The sequence below is a fragment of the Bufo bufo genome, chromosome 4, assembly GCF_905171765.1.
Source record: "Bufo bufo chromosome 4, aBufBuf1.1, whole genome shotgun sequence".
Taxonomy (NCBI): Eukaryota; Metazoa; Chordata; class Amphibia; order Anura; family Bufonidae; genus Bufo; species Bufo bufo.
The window spans coordinates 297,919,738-297,935,909 of NC_053392.1; the positions used below are offsets into that span (position 1 = coordinate 297,919,738).

General features: G+C 44.3%; 1 protein-coding gene across 2 annotated transcripts in view; it reads left to right on the forward strand.

The window, feature by feature from the left end:
* The window catches only part of LOC120998158 (cytochrome P450 3A9-like), a 44,386-nt gene extending 38,983 nt beyond the window's left edge, over positions 1-5,403 (forward strand). The window contains exon 13 of one of the 2 annotated variants that reach the window (XM_040428714.1): positions 5,100-5,401. In XM_040428714.1, coding sequence (XP_040284648.1) covers positions 5,100-5,189 — 90 coding nt within the window. In that variant the 3' untranslated portion in view covers positions 5,190-5,401. Of the gene's footprint in view, positions 1-5,099 lie in introns of both variants that reach the window. The other variant, XM_040428716.1, reaches the window with a different exon arrangement.
* Positions 5,404-16,172: the final 10,769 nt, after the last annotated feature.

Sequence of the window (16,172 nt, forward strand, 5' to 3'; positions counted from 1 at the left end):
CCAGCTGTTGCAAAACTACAACTCCTAGCATGCCAGAACAGCCTACAGGTATCAGCCTACCTACAGCAGGGCATTGTGGGAGTTGTAGTTTTACAACAGCTGAAGGGCCGCAGTTTGAGGATGCCTGGTGTAGGGGCTAGAAATAAATGTGCATGCTACATTTAACTTTCAGTCTGGATTGGCGAATGGAGGTATTTTAAAATGGCAAAAAAAAACAAAAAAATAACTGAATAGGCTATGCGCTACTACCACCTGAAATTGGACAACAACTTATCTTCGGTAAACATGAGCCCCCACAGTAAACCCCCTGGTAAACTACAACTCGAGCATTAATTTTCTCGATCTCACAATTTCTGAAAAATAATTGCTTGTTGACAAAAACATATCACAAAGCCACATATTCAAGGTCAAGCTGTTATCTGCCACGTTGGGCTTAAAATGTCCCCAAGAGTCAATTTACACGTATTTGTAGGGATTGTACTAGTAAAGAAAAATTTGAAAAAGAAGCTGGTATTCTCCAGGATAGACTTGAGTCCAAGGGCTATGTCAGGGAAATGTTGTTGGCAGATACGGAAAAGGTGAGTCATATGGATAGAAAAATCACTACTGACTAAAAACAGAGAGTACATATCTCCAACATAAAAAGAAAGTATGCCAGTGACCCTTTGTCCAGACATTATGCTGAAAAGCATCAGAGTAAGGGCTCATGCACACGACCGTATGGCTTTTTCAGTGTTTTGCGGTCCGTTTTTTACGGATCCGTTGTTACGTTTTTTGTTTCCGTTGTGTTTACGTTTCCTTTCCGTTTTTCCATATGCCATATACAGTATAAAGTAATTACATAAAAAAATTGGGCTGGGCATAACATTTTCAATAGATGGTTCCGCAAAAACGGAACGGATGCATTTCCATATGTGTTCAGTTTTTTTTGCGGACCCATTGACTTGAATTGAGCCATGTGCCAGTAAGATGTGCCCCAATCATGTGCCAGTAATAAGAGCCCCCCCACCATCATGTGCTAGTAGCCAGAGTGCCCCCCTATCATGTGCCAGTAGCCCCCCTATCATGTGCGAGTAGCCCCCCTATCATGTGCCAGTAGCCCCCCTATCATGTGCCAGTAGCCCCTCTATCAAGTGCCAGTAGCCTCCCCCTTATGTGCCAGTAGCCTCCCTTATGTGCCAGAAGCCCCCCTTATGTCTGTGCCAGCAGCCCCCCTTATGTCTGTGCCAGCAGCCCCCCCCCTTATGTGCCAGCAGCCCCCCTTATGTGCCAGTAGCCCCCCTTATGTGCCAGTAGCCCCCCTTATGTCTGTGCCAGCAGCCCCCTTATGTCTGTGCCAGCAGCCCCCCTTGTCTGTGCCAGCAGCCCCCCATATGTCTGTGCCAGCAGCCCCCCATATGTCTGTGCCAGCAGCCTTCCTTATGTCTGTGCCAGCAGCCCCCCTTATGTCTGTGCCAGGCTCCAGCAGCCCCCCCTTATGTGCCAGTATTGTAATTTTTACATATAAAAAAAAAATAAACTTATATTTACCTCCTCCAGGATGCGATGCAGGCCTCTTCCGGCCTGTGTCCCTCGCTGGCTCAGGCGGCGCGATGACGTCATTGCGCCGCCTGCACCGGCCTCTGATAGGCTGCCGGCCTAGTGCTGGCAGCCTATCAGAGGAACAGGGAGGGGACACACCTCTCTCTGCCCTGCCGCATAACAGACATTTGTATCGCCGTCCTGAGGACGGCGATACAGATGAGATGACTTTGGAGATGAGTGAGCGCTTCCACAATGGAAGCGCAACGCTCATCTCCTGCTGTGCCTTGCCGGCGCCCCCCTTCTGACAGCGCCCCGGGCCGGTCCAAGAAACGGCCCTGTACACACACACACTTATCATGAAACATCTAGACATATACAGTACAGACCAAAAGTTTGGACACACCTTCTCATTCAAAGAATTTTCTTTATTTTCATGACTATGAAGGCATCAAAACTATGAATTAACACATGTGGAATTATATACATAACAAACAAGTGTGAAACAACTGAAAATATGTCATATTCTAGGTTCTTCAAAGTAGCCACCTTTTGCTTTGATTACTGCTTTGCACACTCGTGGCATTCTCTTGATGAGCTTCAAGAGGTAGTCCCCTGAAATGGTCTTCCAACAGTCTTGAAGGAGTTCCCAGAGATGCTTAGCACTTGTTGGCCCTTTTGCCTTCACTCTGCGGTCCAGCTCACCCCAAACCATCTCGATTGGGTTCAGGTCCGGTGACTGTGGAGGCCAGGTCATCTGGCGCAGCACCCCATCACTCTCCTTCATGGTCTTACTTTCAAGGTTTTCCCAATTTTTCGGCTGACTGACTGACCTTCATTTCTTAAAGTAATGATGGCCACTCGTTTTTCTTTACTTAGAATTTGTTTTATGGCAAGAAAAAAGCAGCTAACAGTCTATTCAGTAGGACTATCAGCTGTGTATCCACCTGACTTCTCCTCAACGCAACTGATGGTCCCAACCCCATTTATAAGGCAAGAAATCCCACTTATTAAACCTGACAGGGCCCACCTGTGAAGTGAAAACCATTTCAGGGGACTACCTCTTGAAGCTCATCAAGAGAATGCCAAGAGTGTGCAAAGCAGTAATCAAAGCAAAAGGTGGCTACTTTGAAAAACCTAGAATATGACATATTTTCAGTGTTTCACACTTGTTTGTTATGTACACTGCTCAAAAAAATAAAGGGAACACAAAAATAACACATCCTAGATCTGAATTAATTAAATATTCTTCTGAAATACTTTGTTCTTTACATAGTTGAATGTGCTGACAACAAAATCACACAAAAATAAAAAAATGGAAATCAAATTTTTCAACCCATGGAGGTCTGGATTTGGAGTCACCCTCAAAATTAAAGTGGAAAAACACACTACAGGCTGATCCAACTTTGATGTAATGTCCTTAAAACAAGTCAAAATGAGGCTCAGTAGTGTGTGTGGCCTCCACGTGCCTGTATGACCTCCCTACAACGCCTGTGCATGCTCCTGATGAGGTGGCGGACGGTGTCCTGAGGGATCTCTTCCCAGACCTGGACTAAAGCATCTGCCAACTCCTGGACAGTCTGTGGTGCAACGTGACGTTGGTGGATAGAGCGAGACATGATGTCCCAGATGTGCTCAATTAGATTCAGGTCTGGGGAACGGGCGGGCCAGTCCATAGCATCAATGCCTTCGTCTTGCAGGAACTGCTGACACACTCCAGCCACATGAGGTCTAGCATTGTCTTGCATTAGGAGGAACCCAGGGCCAACCGCACCAGCATATGGTCTCACAAGGGGTCTGAGGATCTCATCTCGGTACCTAATGGCAGTCAGGCTACCTCTGGCGAGCACATGGAGGGCTGTGCGGCCCTCCAAAGAAATGCCACCCCACACCATTGCTGACAAAATGCCAAACCGGTCATGCTGGAGGATGTTGCAGGCAGCAGAACGTTCTCCACGGCGTCTCAAGACTCTGTCACGTCTGTCACATGTGCTCAGTGTGAACCTGCTTTCATCTGTGAAGAGCACAGGGCGCCAGTGGCAAATTTGCCAATCTTGGTGTTCTCTGGCAAATGCCAAACGTCCTGCACGGTGTTGGGCTGTAAGCACAACCCCCACCTGTGGACGTCGGGCCCTCATATCACCCTCATGGAGTCTGTTTCTGACCGTTTGAGCAGACACATGCACATTTGTGGCCTGCTGGAGGTCATTTTGCAGGGCTCTGGCAGTGCTCCTCCTGTTCCTCCTTGCACAAAGGCGGAGGTAGCGGTCCTGCTGCTGGGTTGTTGCCCTCATACGGCCTCCTCCACGTCTCCTGATGTACTGGCCTGTCTCCTGGTAGCGCCTCCATGCTCTGGACACTACGCTGACAGACACAGCAAACCTTCTTGCCACAGCTCGCATTGATGTGCCATCCTGGATAAGCTGCACTACCTGAGCCACTTGTGTGGGTTGTAGACTCCGTCTCATGCTACCACTAGAGTGAAAGCATCGCCAGCATTCAAAAGTGACCAAAACATCAGCCAGGAAGCATAGGAACTGAGAAGTGATCTGTGGTCACCACCTGCAGAACCACTCCTTTATTGGGGTGTCTTGCTAATTGCCTATAATTTCGACCTGTTGTCTATCCCATTTGCACAACAGCATGTGAAATTGATTGTCACTCAGTGTTGCTTCCTAAGTGGACAGTTTGATTTCACAGAAGTGTGATTGACTTGGAGTTACATTGTGTTGTTTAAGTGTTCCCTTTATTTTTTTGAGCAGTGTATATAATTCCACATGTGTTAATTCATAGTTTTGATGCCTTCAGTGTGAATCTACAATTTTCATAGTCATGAAAATAAAGAAAACTCTTTGAATGAGAAGGTGTGTCCAAACTTTTGGTCTGTACTGTATATATATATATATATATATATATATATATATGTAAAGAAATGCTTATGAAACGAAAGATGTAAATGTCAGTTAACTGCAGACACATACATTTCAGAATACAGGAAATATATATATGTCGCACCAAGCCAGTTGCCATTACTCGAGAATAGCAAAGGTGGGGGCTAAGTTACTCCTTCCAGCATCTTAAGAAATTGACATGCTATTAACTTCAAAAAAGGTCATACAATGTAAAATGGCCACTGTAGACACAAAGATGGAGTCTCATCTCTCACAGTAGTAATGAGTAATGTACCATTACAATGGCCTTTCAGCTGGAACTTTTTTTTATTTTTTTAAATGTGCCTCCTATAAAAGACTGCTAGTTCTCATGTATGGGGCACATGAAGTACCAGAGCATAACTGGACATGATGATAGTGCCTATAAATGCTGCAGATATTACAATGCAAAAATGTTATTCAAACACTGGTGTGAGTTTGGATTTAAATTTCAAGTAGATTTCTTGTTGGTACTACATACAGTATTTCTAGTATCAAAATCAGGCAATACATTTCTGGATTTAATTACATAAGTGTCTATGAGACCATCAGAAATCATCTGTATTTATATGTCAGCAAAGAGTCAGAATACTATAAAATCAAGTACCTTATTGTACTGACATCTCTATATATTATTCTGTATAACAGATCCCAATGGAGTTCAGCACTCAAGGTTTCATGCAGCCGAAGAAACCAATTATTCTACAATTTGTGTCCCGGACAACAGCTGACGAGTGAGCAACAGGATACAGACGAGTGCAGGATATGTAGTCTACGCTACTCATGTATATTTTGTGATTTTACAGACTTTAAAATGTAATGTGAGTCAAATTTTTATGTTTAAAATCGATTAAAGGGGTTGTGCCAAGAAAAATATTCTACATTTTTTAAACCAGCACCTGGATCTGAATACTTTTGTAAATGCATGTAATAAAAAATTTAGTACTGAGTTATTCGATAAAATGTATCTGTATAGCGCCACCTGCTGTTTGTTCTTTTCTTTATTTCTCCACTTCACTGAGGTGGTTGCACGCGCTTAGTTTAAATATTCAACTGCCACCAGCGGTACGGCAGTTACCGGGAAAGAGCTACAGCAGAAAGGACACTCCCCTTGAGCTGCCAGCGTGAGCACTGCGATCACTTCAAACCGCTGATTGGGGGGAGGGGTGCCAGGAATTGGACCCGTGTACTGAGAACAGGCCATCAATTTCCTGACACTGCAACAGCCCTTTAAAGGGAAACTGTCACAATGAAAATGCGAAACAATCTGCGGGCTGCATGTTATAGAGCAGGAGGAGCTGAGCAGATTGATATATAGTTTTGTAGGAAAAGATTCAGTAAAATTTTGTATTTCATTCATATAATTTCCTGCTCATTCTGAAGTCCAGAAGGCGATCCTATCAGTGATTGACAGCCTTCCCTCTATGACTGTGTATACACAGATAGCTGTCAGTCACTGATAGGACCGCCTCCTTGTCAATATCTAGAATGAGCAGGAATATAAATGAATGAAATACAAGTTATACTGAATCTTCTCCCATAAAACTATATATCATTCTGCTCAGCTCCTCCTGCTCTATAACATGCTGCCTGACACTCAGACACCATGGTCAATATGACAGGTTCCTTTTAAGGGGGAAAACACGCTGTGGGGGGGCACTACGGGATCATCTTGCATGAGAGAATCACTTAGGGGCATTATACTGTGTAGGGGGGGGGATGTAATACTATGTAGGGGGACACTCTGGGGGCATCAACGCTGTTAATGGGGACTTAGGGGTAATTTTTACTGTGAGGCGCACTAAGCGTCATTGTTATTGTGTGGGGGGGGCACTATGGGGATCATTACTGTGCACAGGCTCATCATTATGTTTGTGGGGCACAAGGGGCTAGGCTGGATTGGAAATGGATGGATGGAGATTGGGTAGGGTTAAAGGTGTGGCCTAATGTAAAAAAAAAAATATGCTGGAGTTGTCCCACTACATTCTTTCAAAGTTGGGAGCTATGTAACAATGACATACACTAGATGAAGTATTACCAAACTTTTTTTTTGAAAATACCTTTATATTCAGTTTTAAAAGCTACTGGTGTTTCTCAGATAAGGATATTAAACCCTATGATGAAATACTTTAAGGGAGTCTGTCACTTCCCTCAAGGCCTATTAAGTGCAGTACTACAGGATTCTGATCACTAATTGATATGGCCATACTCAAAGCTATTTCCCTGCTGTGCGCCCACAAACTAGCCCTAGAATGCATTAAAAGGGTTTTCTGAGATTTTATTACTCATGACTAGGGATGAGCGAATCGACTTCGGATGAAACATCCAAAGTCGATTCGCATAAAACTTTGTTAGAATACTGTACGGAGCCAATGCTCCGTACAGTATTAGACTGTATTGGCTCTGATGATCCAATGTTATTACTTCGCGAGACTTCGGGTAATAACTTCAGAAATTAATTTCTACTGTTAAAAACCTTTTACCGAATTCTGTTTCGGTTCCAAGGTACCACTTGGAACTGAAACCGAGTTCGGTAAAAGGTTTTTAACAGTAGAAATGAATTTCTGAAGTTATTACTCAAAGTCTCACGAGACTTCACGAAGTAATAACTTCAGCTTATAGAAGCCAATACAGTCTAATACTGTACGGAGCTCTCGCTCTGTACAGTATTTTAACGAAGTTTTTATGCAAATCAACTTCGGATGTTTCATCCGAAGTCGATTCGCTCATCCCTACTAATGACTCATCCTCTGTATAGGTCATCATTATCACTTGTATAGGGCTCAGCACATGACCGATGACCATGGCCTAGGGAAGGCTGCGAGAAGGCCGCGGCGCTACTGTGAGCTTTGCTGCCTTCTCAAACAGCTGCTGCTTAATCTCACAGTGACTGGGCTAAGAAGGCGGCTGTCCAACAGCCAGCCATCTTAGTCAAGTGCAGAGGTTGTACCTCCCCCTGCAGCCCAGATTGCTGCAATTGGCCAGTCAGTGCTGATCAGCCAATCACAGCCTCCTCACTGTAAAAGCCAGGTGAGCTCTGATGGAGGGGGTGGGGGGGGGGGGATTGGCGCTTTACAGGACAGCACCAAACACCCCCAAGTTTACACGAGGGACATCACTGTTTGGGGACCCGTACGGTCCATTCATCCATGTGATTCCGTCCTCATCCATCCTCAATATTTTATCTAAAATAATACTAAAACTGTGTTAGTGTATTAAACCAATTCCAAATTACATATATATACACTCACCTAAAGAATTATTAGGAACACCTGTTCTATTTCTCATTAATGCAATTATCTAGTCAACCAATCACATGGCAGTTGCTTCAATGCATTTAGGGGTGTGGTCCTGGTCAAGACAATCTCCTGAACTCCAAACTGAATGTCAGAATGGGAAAGAAAGGTGATTTAAGCAATTTTGAGCGTGGCATGGTTGTTGGTGCCAGACGGGCCGGTCTGAGTATTTCACAATCTTCTCAGTTACTGGGATTTTCACGCACAACCATTTCTAGGGTTTACAAAGAATGGTGTGAAAAGGGAAAAACATCCAGTATGCGGCAGTCCTGTGGGCAAAAATGCCTTGTGGATGCTAGAGGTCAGAGGAGAATGGGCCGACTGATTCAAGCTGATAGAAGAGCAACGTTGACTGAAATAACCACTCGTTACAACCGAGGTATGCAGCAAAGCATTTGTGAAGCCACAACACGCACAACCTTGAGGCGGATGGGCTACAACAGCAGAAGACCCCACCGGGTACCACTCATCTCCACTACAAATAGGAAAAAGAGGCTACAATTTGCACGAGCTCACCAAAATTGGACTGTTGAAGACTGGAAAAATGTTGCCTGGTCTGATGAGTCTCGATTTCTGTTGAGACATTCAAATGGTAGAGTCCGAATTTGGCGTAAACAGAATGAGAACATGTATCCATCCTCTGATGGCTACTTCCAGCAGGATAATGCACCATGTCACAAAGCTCGAATCATTTCAAATTGGTTTCTTGAACATGACAATGAGTTCACTGTACTAAAATGGCCCCCACGGTCATCAGATCTCAACCCAATAGAGCATCTTTGGGATGTGGTGGAACGGGAGCTTCGTGCCCTGGATGTGCATCCCTCAAATCTCCATCAACTGCAAGATGCTATCCTATCAATATGGGCCAACATTTCTAAAGAATGCTATCAGCACCTTGCTGAATCAATGCCCCGTAGAATTAAGGCAGTTCTGAAGGCAAAAGGGGGTCCAACACCGTATTAGTATGGTGTTCCTAATAATTCTTTAGGTGAGTGTATATGTCCAAATATTAACAACCTATACTTAAGAATAATGCAATGCGGACCTAAAGAGAATCAGAGGGCATCCTATCCTATCCCCCCAAATGACTCCTACTGTATATTATAGTCAACACGCACAAGTTTTCATGCTTTTCTAGTTCTCACCATACATTATCTAGGATCGATTTGGTTATAGAATCCTCAGATATGTTGTCTCTAGTGACAGATGCTGCCTATTTGCCAAGAAGTCTATCTGACCATTTCCCTATACATGTAGTTCTTTAGTTGGGTGTAAGGAAATCTTTTGGAGTTGGTGCGTGGAGACTTAACCCTTTTTGGCTGCAGCTGGTGGATGGGGAGGGGGTTATTACGAAGGAAATCAGGGAATATTTTACTAATAATATAGGGTCGGCACCTATGGGGGTAGTATGGGAGTCATGTAAAGCATTTATCCATGGTCTATACATTCAGCGGATTAGTCGCCATAAAACAAAATCTAGGGAAACCCAAAATCAGCTTCAAGACCTAGTCATGGAAACGGAAAGGAGATTTGTCGAACATCCCTCACATGAATATGAGGCATCGTTTGTGGAGCCGCAGACAGATTTAAAGGTACATCTACTCCGCATTGTGGATCATAGATGTTTCTTTCTTAAAGAAAAATACTTTGAGGCTGGGGAAAGCTCTGGCAGACTATTGGCCAGGGTTGTCAGGGCACAGGATGGTCCATCCAAAATTCTGTACATCCAAAGAACTGATTGATCTGATGGCCACGACAGACTCGGATATCCTGACAGTTTTCCATACGTACTATCAAACTTTATATCAAACTAAGTCGACAGTAGACTCCCAAAATATTACTGACTATCTTGCTGGGATCCATATCCCGCAGCTTTCAGTGGAGGGTGCGGCCTACCTAGACCAACCTCTGACATTAACTGAACTAGAAGTGGCGCTTAAATCTTTCCCGAATGAAAAAGCTCCCGGGTTGGATGGTTTACCAGCAGAGTTTTAAAAAAAATAGAGCAATCTATTATTACCACAATTGCTATCTGTATTTAATGATGCCTTTCAAAATGGAGAACTACCCACTTCTATGAAGGAGGTAGTGGTAGTTGTACTATTGAAGCCTGGGAAAGACCCGACTCTCCCGGATTAGTACAGACCGATTTCCCTATTAACCTCTGATGTTAAGATATTAGCAAAGGTCTTAGTAAATAGGCTACAAGGTGTTATCTCGACTATTATACAGAATGATCAAGCAGGATTTATGCCTGATAAGTCCACCTCAATAAACCTCAGAAGGCTATTTCCTAATATTCAGAGGCGAGCAGAATCGGTTGGAGATCGGGTCATACTATCTCTGGACGCGGCTGTCACGGCGCCGTCTAGGAGGCGGACACGTCCAGAGCGCGCGCGCATCATCAGTGCGTCCAGCGTCACCCGCGCTCCTGATAATACTATGCGTGCATCTATCTGCATTCATGCTAATAGTTTTAGGGCTGAGCACCGAGCTGATCACTCGGTGCTCGGCTGTGTAGTCTGTGTGAAGTCATGTGACGCTGGCCACGTCACATGACCCCTCTAGCTCCCTATTTAAACAGGCAATCTGCTGGCCACAGATTTCCTGTTATTTAGGTTCCACCTGCGATTTTGTCTTTCCTGGCATACTGACCCCCTGCTGAACTCCTGACGATCTTCTGCTGACTCCTTTGGTACTTCACGACTCTCCTGGTATTTATGACCCCGGCTTCTCCTGACTATTCTCTGCTTGTTCCATTTGTACTTTGTAGATTTCCTGGTATTGACTCGGTCCGTTCACGTTCTGTTGTTTGTCTGTCTGTCATCCCTGCACTTATTCCAAGCTAGGGATTGCCGTCCAGTTGTCCCCTGTCATTAGGACTCGCGAGGCAAGTAGGCAGGGCCAGGGGTGAGGGTGGAGCGCAGTGGTCACTTCCCTCCCCCCTGTGTGTGTGTGTACGTGACCGTTACAGAATAACAGGCCTACTGAAACCACTGTACCATGAATCCTCTAGTGACCCTGAGGCGGATAGGCTCTCCTCTGAACTGTGCACAGTATGGGCTCGGGTTCAATCGAACCTGGAAAAGGCTCAAGATACTTAAAGAGTCAAGGCCAATAGGAGACGTTCCACGGGGGTGAACTTTCAGGTGGGTGATAAGGTGTGGTTGTCCTCTAAAAATCTTTCACTCAAAGTTGCTTCAAGAAAGTTTGCTCCTCGCTTTGTAGGGCCGTACAAAATCGTAGAGGTGATTAATCCTGTATCATTTAGGTTAGAATTGCCCAACTCGTTCCACATTCACGATGTATTTCACAAGTCCCTACTTAAGAAATACATCGAACCTATTGTACAGTCACAAGCCGCGCCTCTGCCTGTTCTGGTTAAGGATTCTGTGGAGTATGTGGTATCTAAAATTGTGGATGTCAGGAGAGTGCGTAATTCCTTGCAGTATCTGGTGCACTGGAAGGGCTATGGACCTGAGGAGAGGTCTTGGGTACCAGCTAGGGAGGTTCATGCCCCTAGACTGGTTAAGAAATTTCATGAGGATCATCCCGAGAAGCCGTCACCTGAGTCCTTGGGTCCGGTGGCCCCGCGTAAAAGGGGGGGTACTGTCACGGCGCCATCTAGGAGGCGGGCACGTCCAGAGCGCGCGCGCATCATGAGTGCGTCCAGCGTCACCCGCGCTCCTGATAATACTATGCGTGCATCTATATGCATTCATGCTAATGGTTTTAGGGCTGAGCACCGAGCTGATCACTCAGTGTTCGGCTGTGTAGTCTGTGTGAAGTCATGTGACGCTGGCCACGTCACATGACCCCTCTAGCTCCCTATTTAAACAGGCAATCTGCTGGCCACAGATTGCCTGTTATTTAGGTTCCACCTGCAATTTTGTCTTTCCTGGCGTACTGACCCCCTGCTGAACTCCTGACGATCCTCTGCTGACTCCTTTGGTACTTCACGACTCTCCTGGTATTTATGACCCCGGCTTCTCCTGACTATTCTCTGCTTGCTCCATTTGTACTTTGTAGATTTCCTGGTATTGACTCGGTCCGTTCATGTTCTGTTGTTTGTCTGTCTGTCATCCCTGCACTTATTCCAAGCTAGGGATTGCCGTCCAGTTGTCCCCTGTCATTAGGACTCGCGAGGCAAGTAGGCAGGGCCAGGGGTAAGGGTGGAGCGCAGTGGTCACTTCCCTCCCCCCTGTGTGTGTGTGTGTGTGTACGTGACCGTTACAGCGGCCAAAGCCTTTGATAGTGTCGAATGGAATTATCTCTGGGAAGTGCTGCGTGTCATGGGCTTTGGGAACACCTATATATCCTGGGTTCAATTATTATAGCAAGGGCCCAAAGCTAGGATTAGAGCTAATGCTGGTATATCAGAGGTATTTGAGTTGGGCAGAGGTACACATCAGGGATGCCCGTTATCCCCTCTTTTATTCGCCATTGCGGTTAAACCACTTGCATGTTTACTCTGTTCTTCGGAAAAAATTGTGGGATTCCCTATGGGAGCCAGAGAGGAGAGAGTGTCTCTCTACGCAGACGACATGCTCATTTATGTGGAAAATGTAAAGGAATCGTTGGGTCCTATCATGACTCTTATACAGGATTTTGAAGACAGGTCTGGTCTTCGCATAAATTGGGACAAGTCCATTCTGTTTCCATTGGATCCGACCCCTATTGGTTTCTCCCTTTTATCTACCCAGTTGCAGGTCGCCCACAAATTTAAGTACTTGGGAATTGTGGTCTCAACAAACATCGGGCATTATGTGAAAAATAATCTAGAGCCGCCCCTGAACAAAATGTCTGAAAAAATCAATGCGTGTTGTAAGCTGCCAATGTCTGAAATAGGTAGGAGCAATCTCCTTAAAATGATTCTTAAAGCTTATGTATGTCTTGCACAATTCCCCAGTATGGATTCCACAACAGATTTTTTTCAGGATAGATAGACTTGATCTGGCGTAAAAAACTAGCCAGGATCAGGTTGGATATATTACAGAGAGGAAAAGAAGCAGGGGGTCTATCTATTACAAATCCATGGCTATATTATATATCCTCACAGCTGCAGCAATTGAGGGGTTGGGGAAGGACTCCTGGGGACATTGCATCTGCCTGGTTGATAGCAGACATTATAGAAAATGACTCACCGGTAGCCCTATTGGAACAAAGCGGCCTATCTGACAAGATAGGGGGACACCCTTAATAAGTGTCGTGACTTGCTGTCTATACAGGGATTCACTCAGGTCACTCCTCTGTGGAAAAATCCTCAGCTACCTGAAATATTTCGCTTGGAAGGTTTCTCGCCTTGGGAACGGAAAGGTGTGACATTTCTGTATCAGTTGCAGAGAGATGGGGCGTTCAAGTCATTTAAACAACTCAGGAATGAATTTGCCCTTCCCCATACAGCCTTTTATCAATTCTTACAGATACCGCACGCATTCCAGGCTCAGGCAAAATCTATGTCGCTTACATGCGCAACAGTCCCACTGTTTTAACAGATTCTCACAAGTGACTCCTTCAGTGGTCTAATATCATCCATATACAGGAACTTCTTTGTGAAATCTGTGAAGCAAGATACTTTAGTGGTCAAGCAAAAATGGGAAGGAGAGGCTGGCCCAATATCAGAAGATCAATGGAAGTCAATACTGGCCTTGACACCTCAGTTATCATTATGTGAGGGCCAGCGCATGTCCCAATTACTTCTTATCCACCGGGCATATAGGACTCCGGCATTTCTGTTCAAGATTGGAGTTAGGAATGATGCTTCCTGCCCTAGATGTGGGGTGAGTCCTGCATCCTTGATACACATGTTCTGGGAGTGCACAGAGCTTGAGAATTTCTGGTCAGGTGTGCTAGCTTTTATTAAAGACTTTCATCAAATTGTGGTCTCGCCCAGTCCGAGGACATGTGTGCTGGGAATGTTGGACATTGAAAACCTACATTCACGCCTGGGAGTGCAGCGTCTGCTTTTCCAGGCCAGGAAATGAATAGCTAAATACTGGCTTAGACCCCAGCCCCCTACTGGGACAGAATTTTTGAACAGAATGACTGAGATCCTTCACCTAGAAAAAGGTGCATATCTTAAAAGGGAAGTAATGGGACCCAGGGCCTAGGTGATAATATTAATGATAATAGTGCTGTATAGCCATTTTTTATCTTGCTGAAATTTAAAACAGTTGTTATATCAAAAGCATAGTAATGAGGATGTGCGATTTAGATTCTCTCACACACATTGGATACTTTGTATAGACTTTGCTTTTCCCCCCCTCTGGATCAGCACTCCTCCCCATTCGGCTCAGGTGCTTTTAATCTGCAGAAGTCTGCATAGGGTTTAAAATTCCTACCACCTCTCAGTTGTTGTTCCTGAGAGGCTGTGAACAGGTGAGCTCTTTGCACCAGTTCACATGCGGTGCTGGGCGGTGGCCGTCGCTGCTTTTGTGCCGTGCTGGTGGAGTAATGGGACCCAGGGCCTAGGTGGCTTTTCTGCACAGCGGGTGCTGTGTGGCTACTGGGTCCCATTGCCTGCTGGAGCGGTGTGGGGGCGCGATGGTCGCCGCACTGCGCCGCGCCATAGTTAGAGTAGGTCCCCACTTGAAAGGAGGCGACCTTGTCGTGGTAAGTGGGCCTATGCTCTTTGATCAAACTGTATACTAAATGCCTCCTAATAGTGCATAGCAAATTAATAATAATAGTGCTGTATAGCCATTTTTTATCTTGCTGAAATTTAAAACAGTTGTTATATTAAAAGCATAGTAATGAGGATGTGCGATTTAGATTCTCTCTCACACATTGGATATCTTAAAAGGCAATGCTTGGCAAAGTTTACTAAAATTTAGGACAAATGGGTAGAATATAGGACTACTGTGGTATAGCATGGCCTATGGCTATTTTGGGAGGAAGGGTCGTAAAGATATTTACTGATTTTACGCCCACATAGCACCTAGAGGCTCATTAGCATATAATAAAAGTGAATTTTTTACAAAAACGGCTGCAGGGATTAACGTTAGAAACATACTGTTATGTAGTGCTGACATTAGCGCATCGCTAATGTCAGTCAGCTACATAACAGTATTTCTGGTGGTAGAAACCCTTTAATTTTAATAATAAAAAACAGCTGAAGGGGTTGCGTCCTGGAACATGCTCTTTTACTTTTAGAAAATGTACAGGATATATGAAAATGTCTAGATAATTTTCTATAGGTCTAAATGGATTGTTTGTATCCGTTAATGTATCCTCTGTTGATATGTTATGTTTATTTTTGTATACATGGAAAATGTGTCAATAACTATCTGATTTAAAAAAAATGTAATCAGTTTCTATGAGGAGGTAAGTTCTAGACTTGAAAGCGGCGAATCAATGGATGTCATATATCTGGACTTCTCCAAAGCATTTGCCACGACCGCATAAAAGGTTAGTATTTAAAATGAGAATGCTCGGACTGGGAGAAAATATCTGTATGTGGGTAAGTAACTGGCTCAATGATAGAAAACAGAGGGTGGTTATTAACGGTACACACTCAGATTGGGCCACTTTCACTAGTGGAGTACCTCAGGGGTCAGTACTGGGCCCTATCCTCTTCAATATATTTATTAATGATCTTGTAGAAGGCTTGCACATTAAAATATCATTTTTTGCAGATGATACTAAACTGTGTAAAGTAATTGACACGGAAGAGGACAGTATACTACTACAGAGGGATCTGGATAGATTGGAGGCTTGGGCAGAGAAGTGGCAGATGAGGTTTAACACTGACAAATGTAAGGTTATGCACATAGGTAGGAATAATACAAGTCACGCGTACATACTAAATGGTAAAACATTAGGTAACACTGGCATGGAAATTTTTTGGGGAATTATAGTGAACAGCAAACTAAGCTGTAAAAAACAGTTAGACAAATCGCCAGGACCAGATGGCATACACCCCCGTATCCTAAGAGAATTAAGTAATGTCATAGCCAGACCCTTATTTCTGATATTTAAGGACTCTATACTGACAGGGAGTGTTCCACAAGATTGGCGCATAGCAAATATGGTGCCAATATTCAAAAAGGATACAAAAACCGAGCTGGGAAACTATAGGCCGGTAAGTTTAACATCTGTCGTGAGTAAACTGTTTGAAGGTTTTCAAAGAGATGCTATCTTGAAGTACATCAATGAAAATAAGCAAATAACGCCATATCAGCATGGCTTTATGAGGGATCGGTCATGTCAAACTAATTTAATCAGTTTCTATGAGGAGGTAAGTTCTAAACTTGACAGTGGCGGATCAATGGATGTCATATATCTGGACTTCTCCAAAGCATTTGACACTGTAGCATTAAAGGTTAGTATATAAAATAAGAATGCTTGGACTGGGAGAAAATGTCTGTATGTGGTTAAGTAACTGGCTCAGTAATAGAAAACAGAGGGTGGTTATTAACGGTAC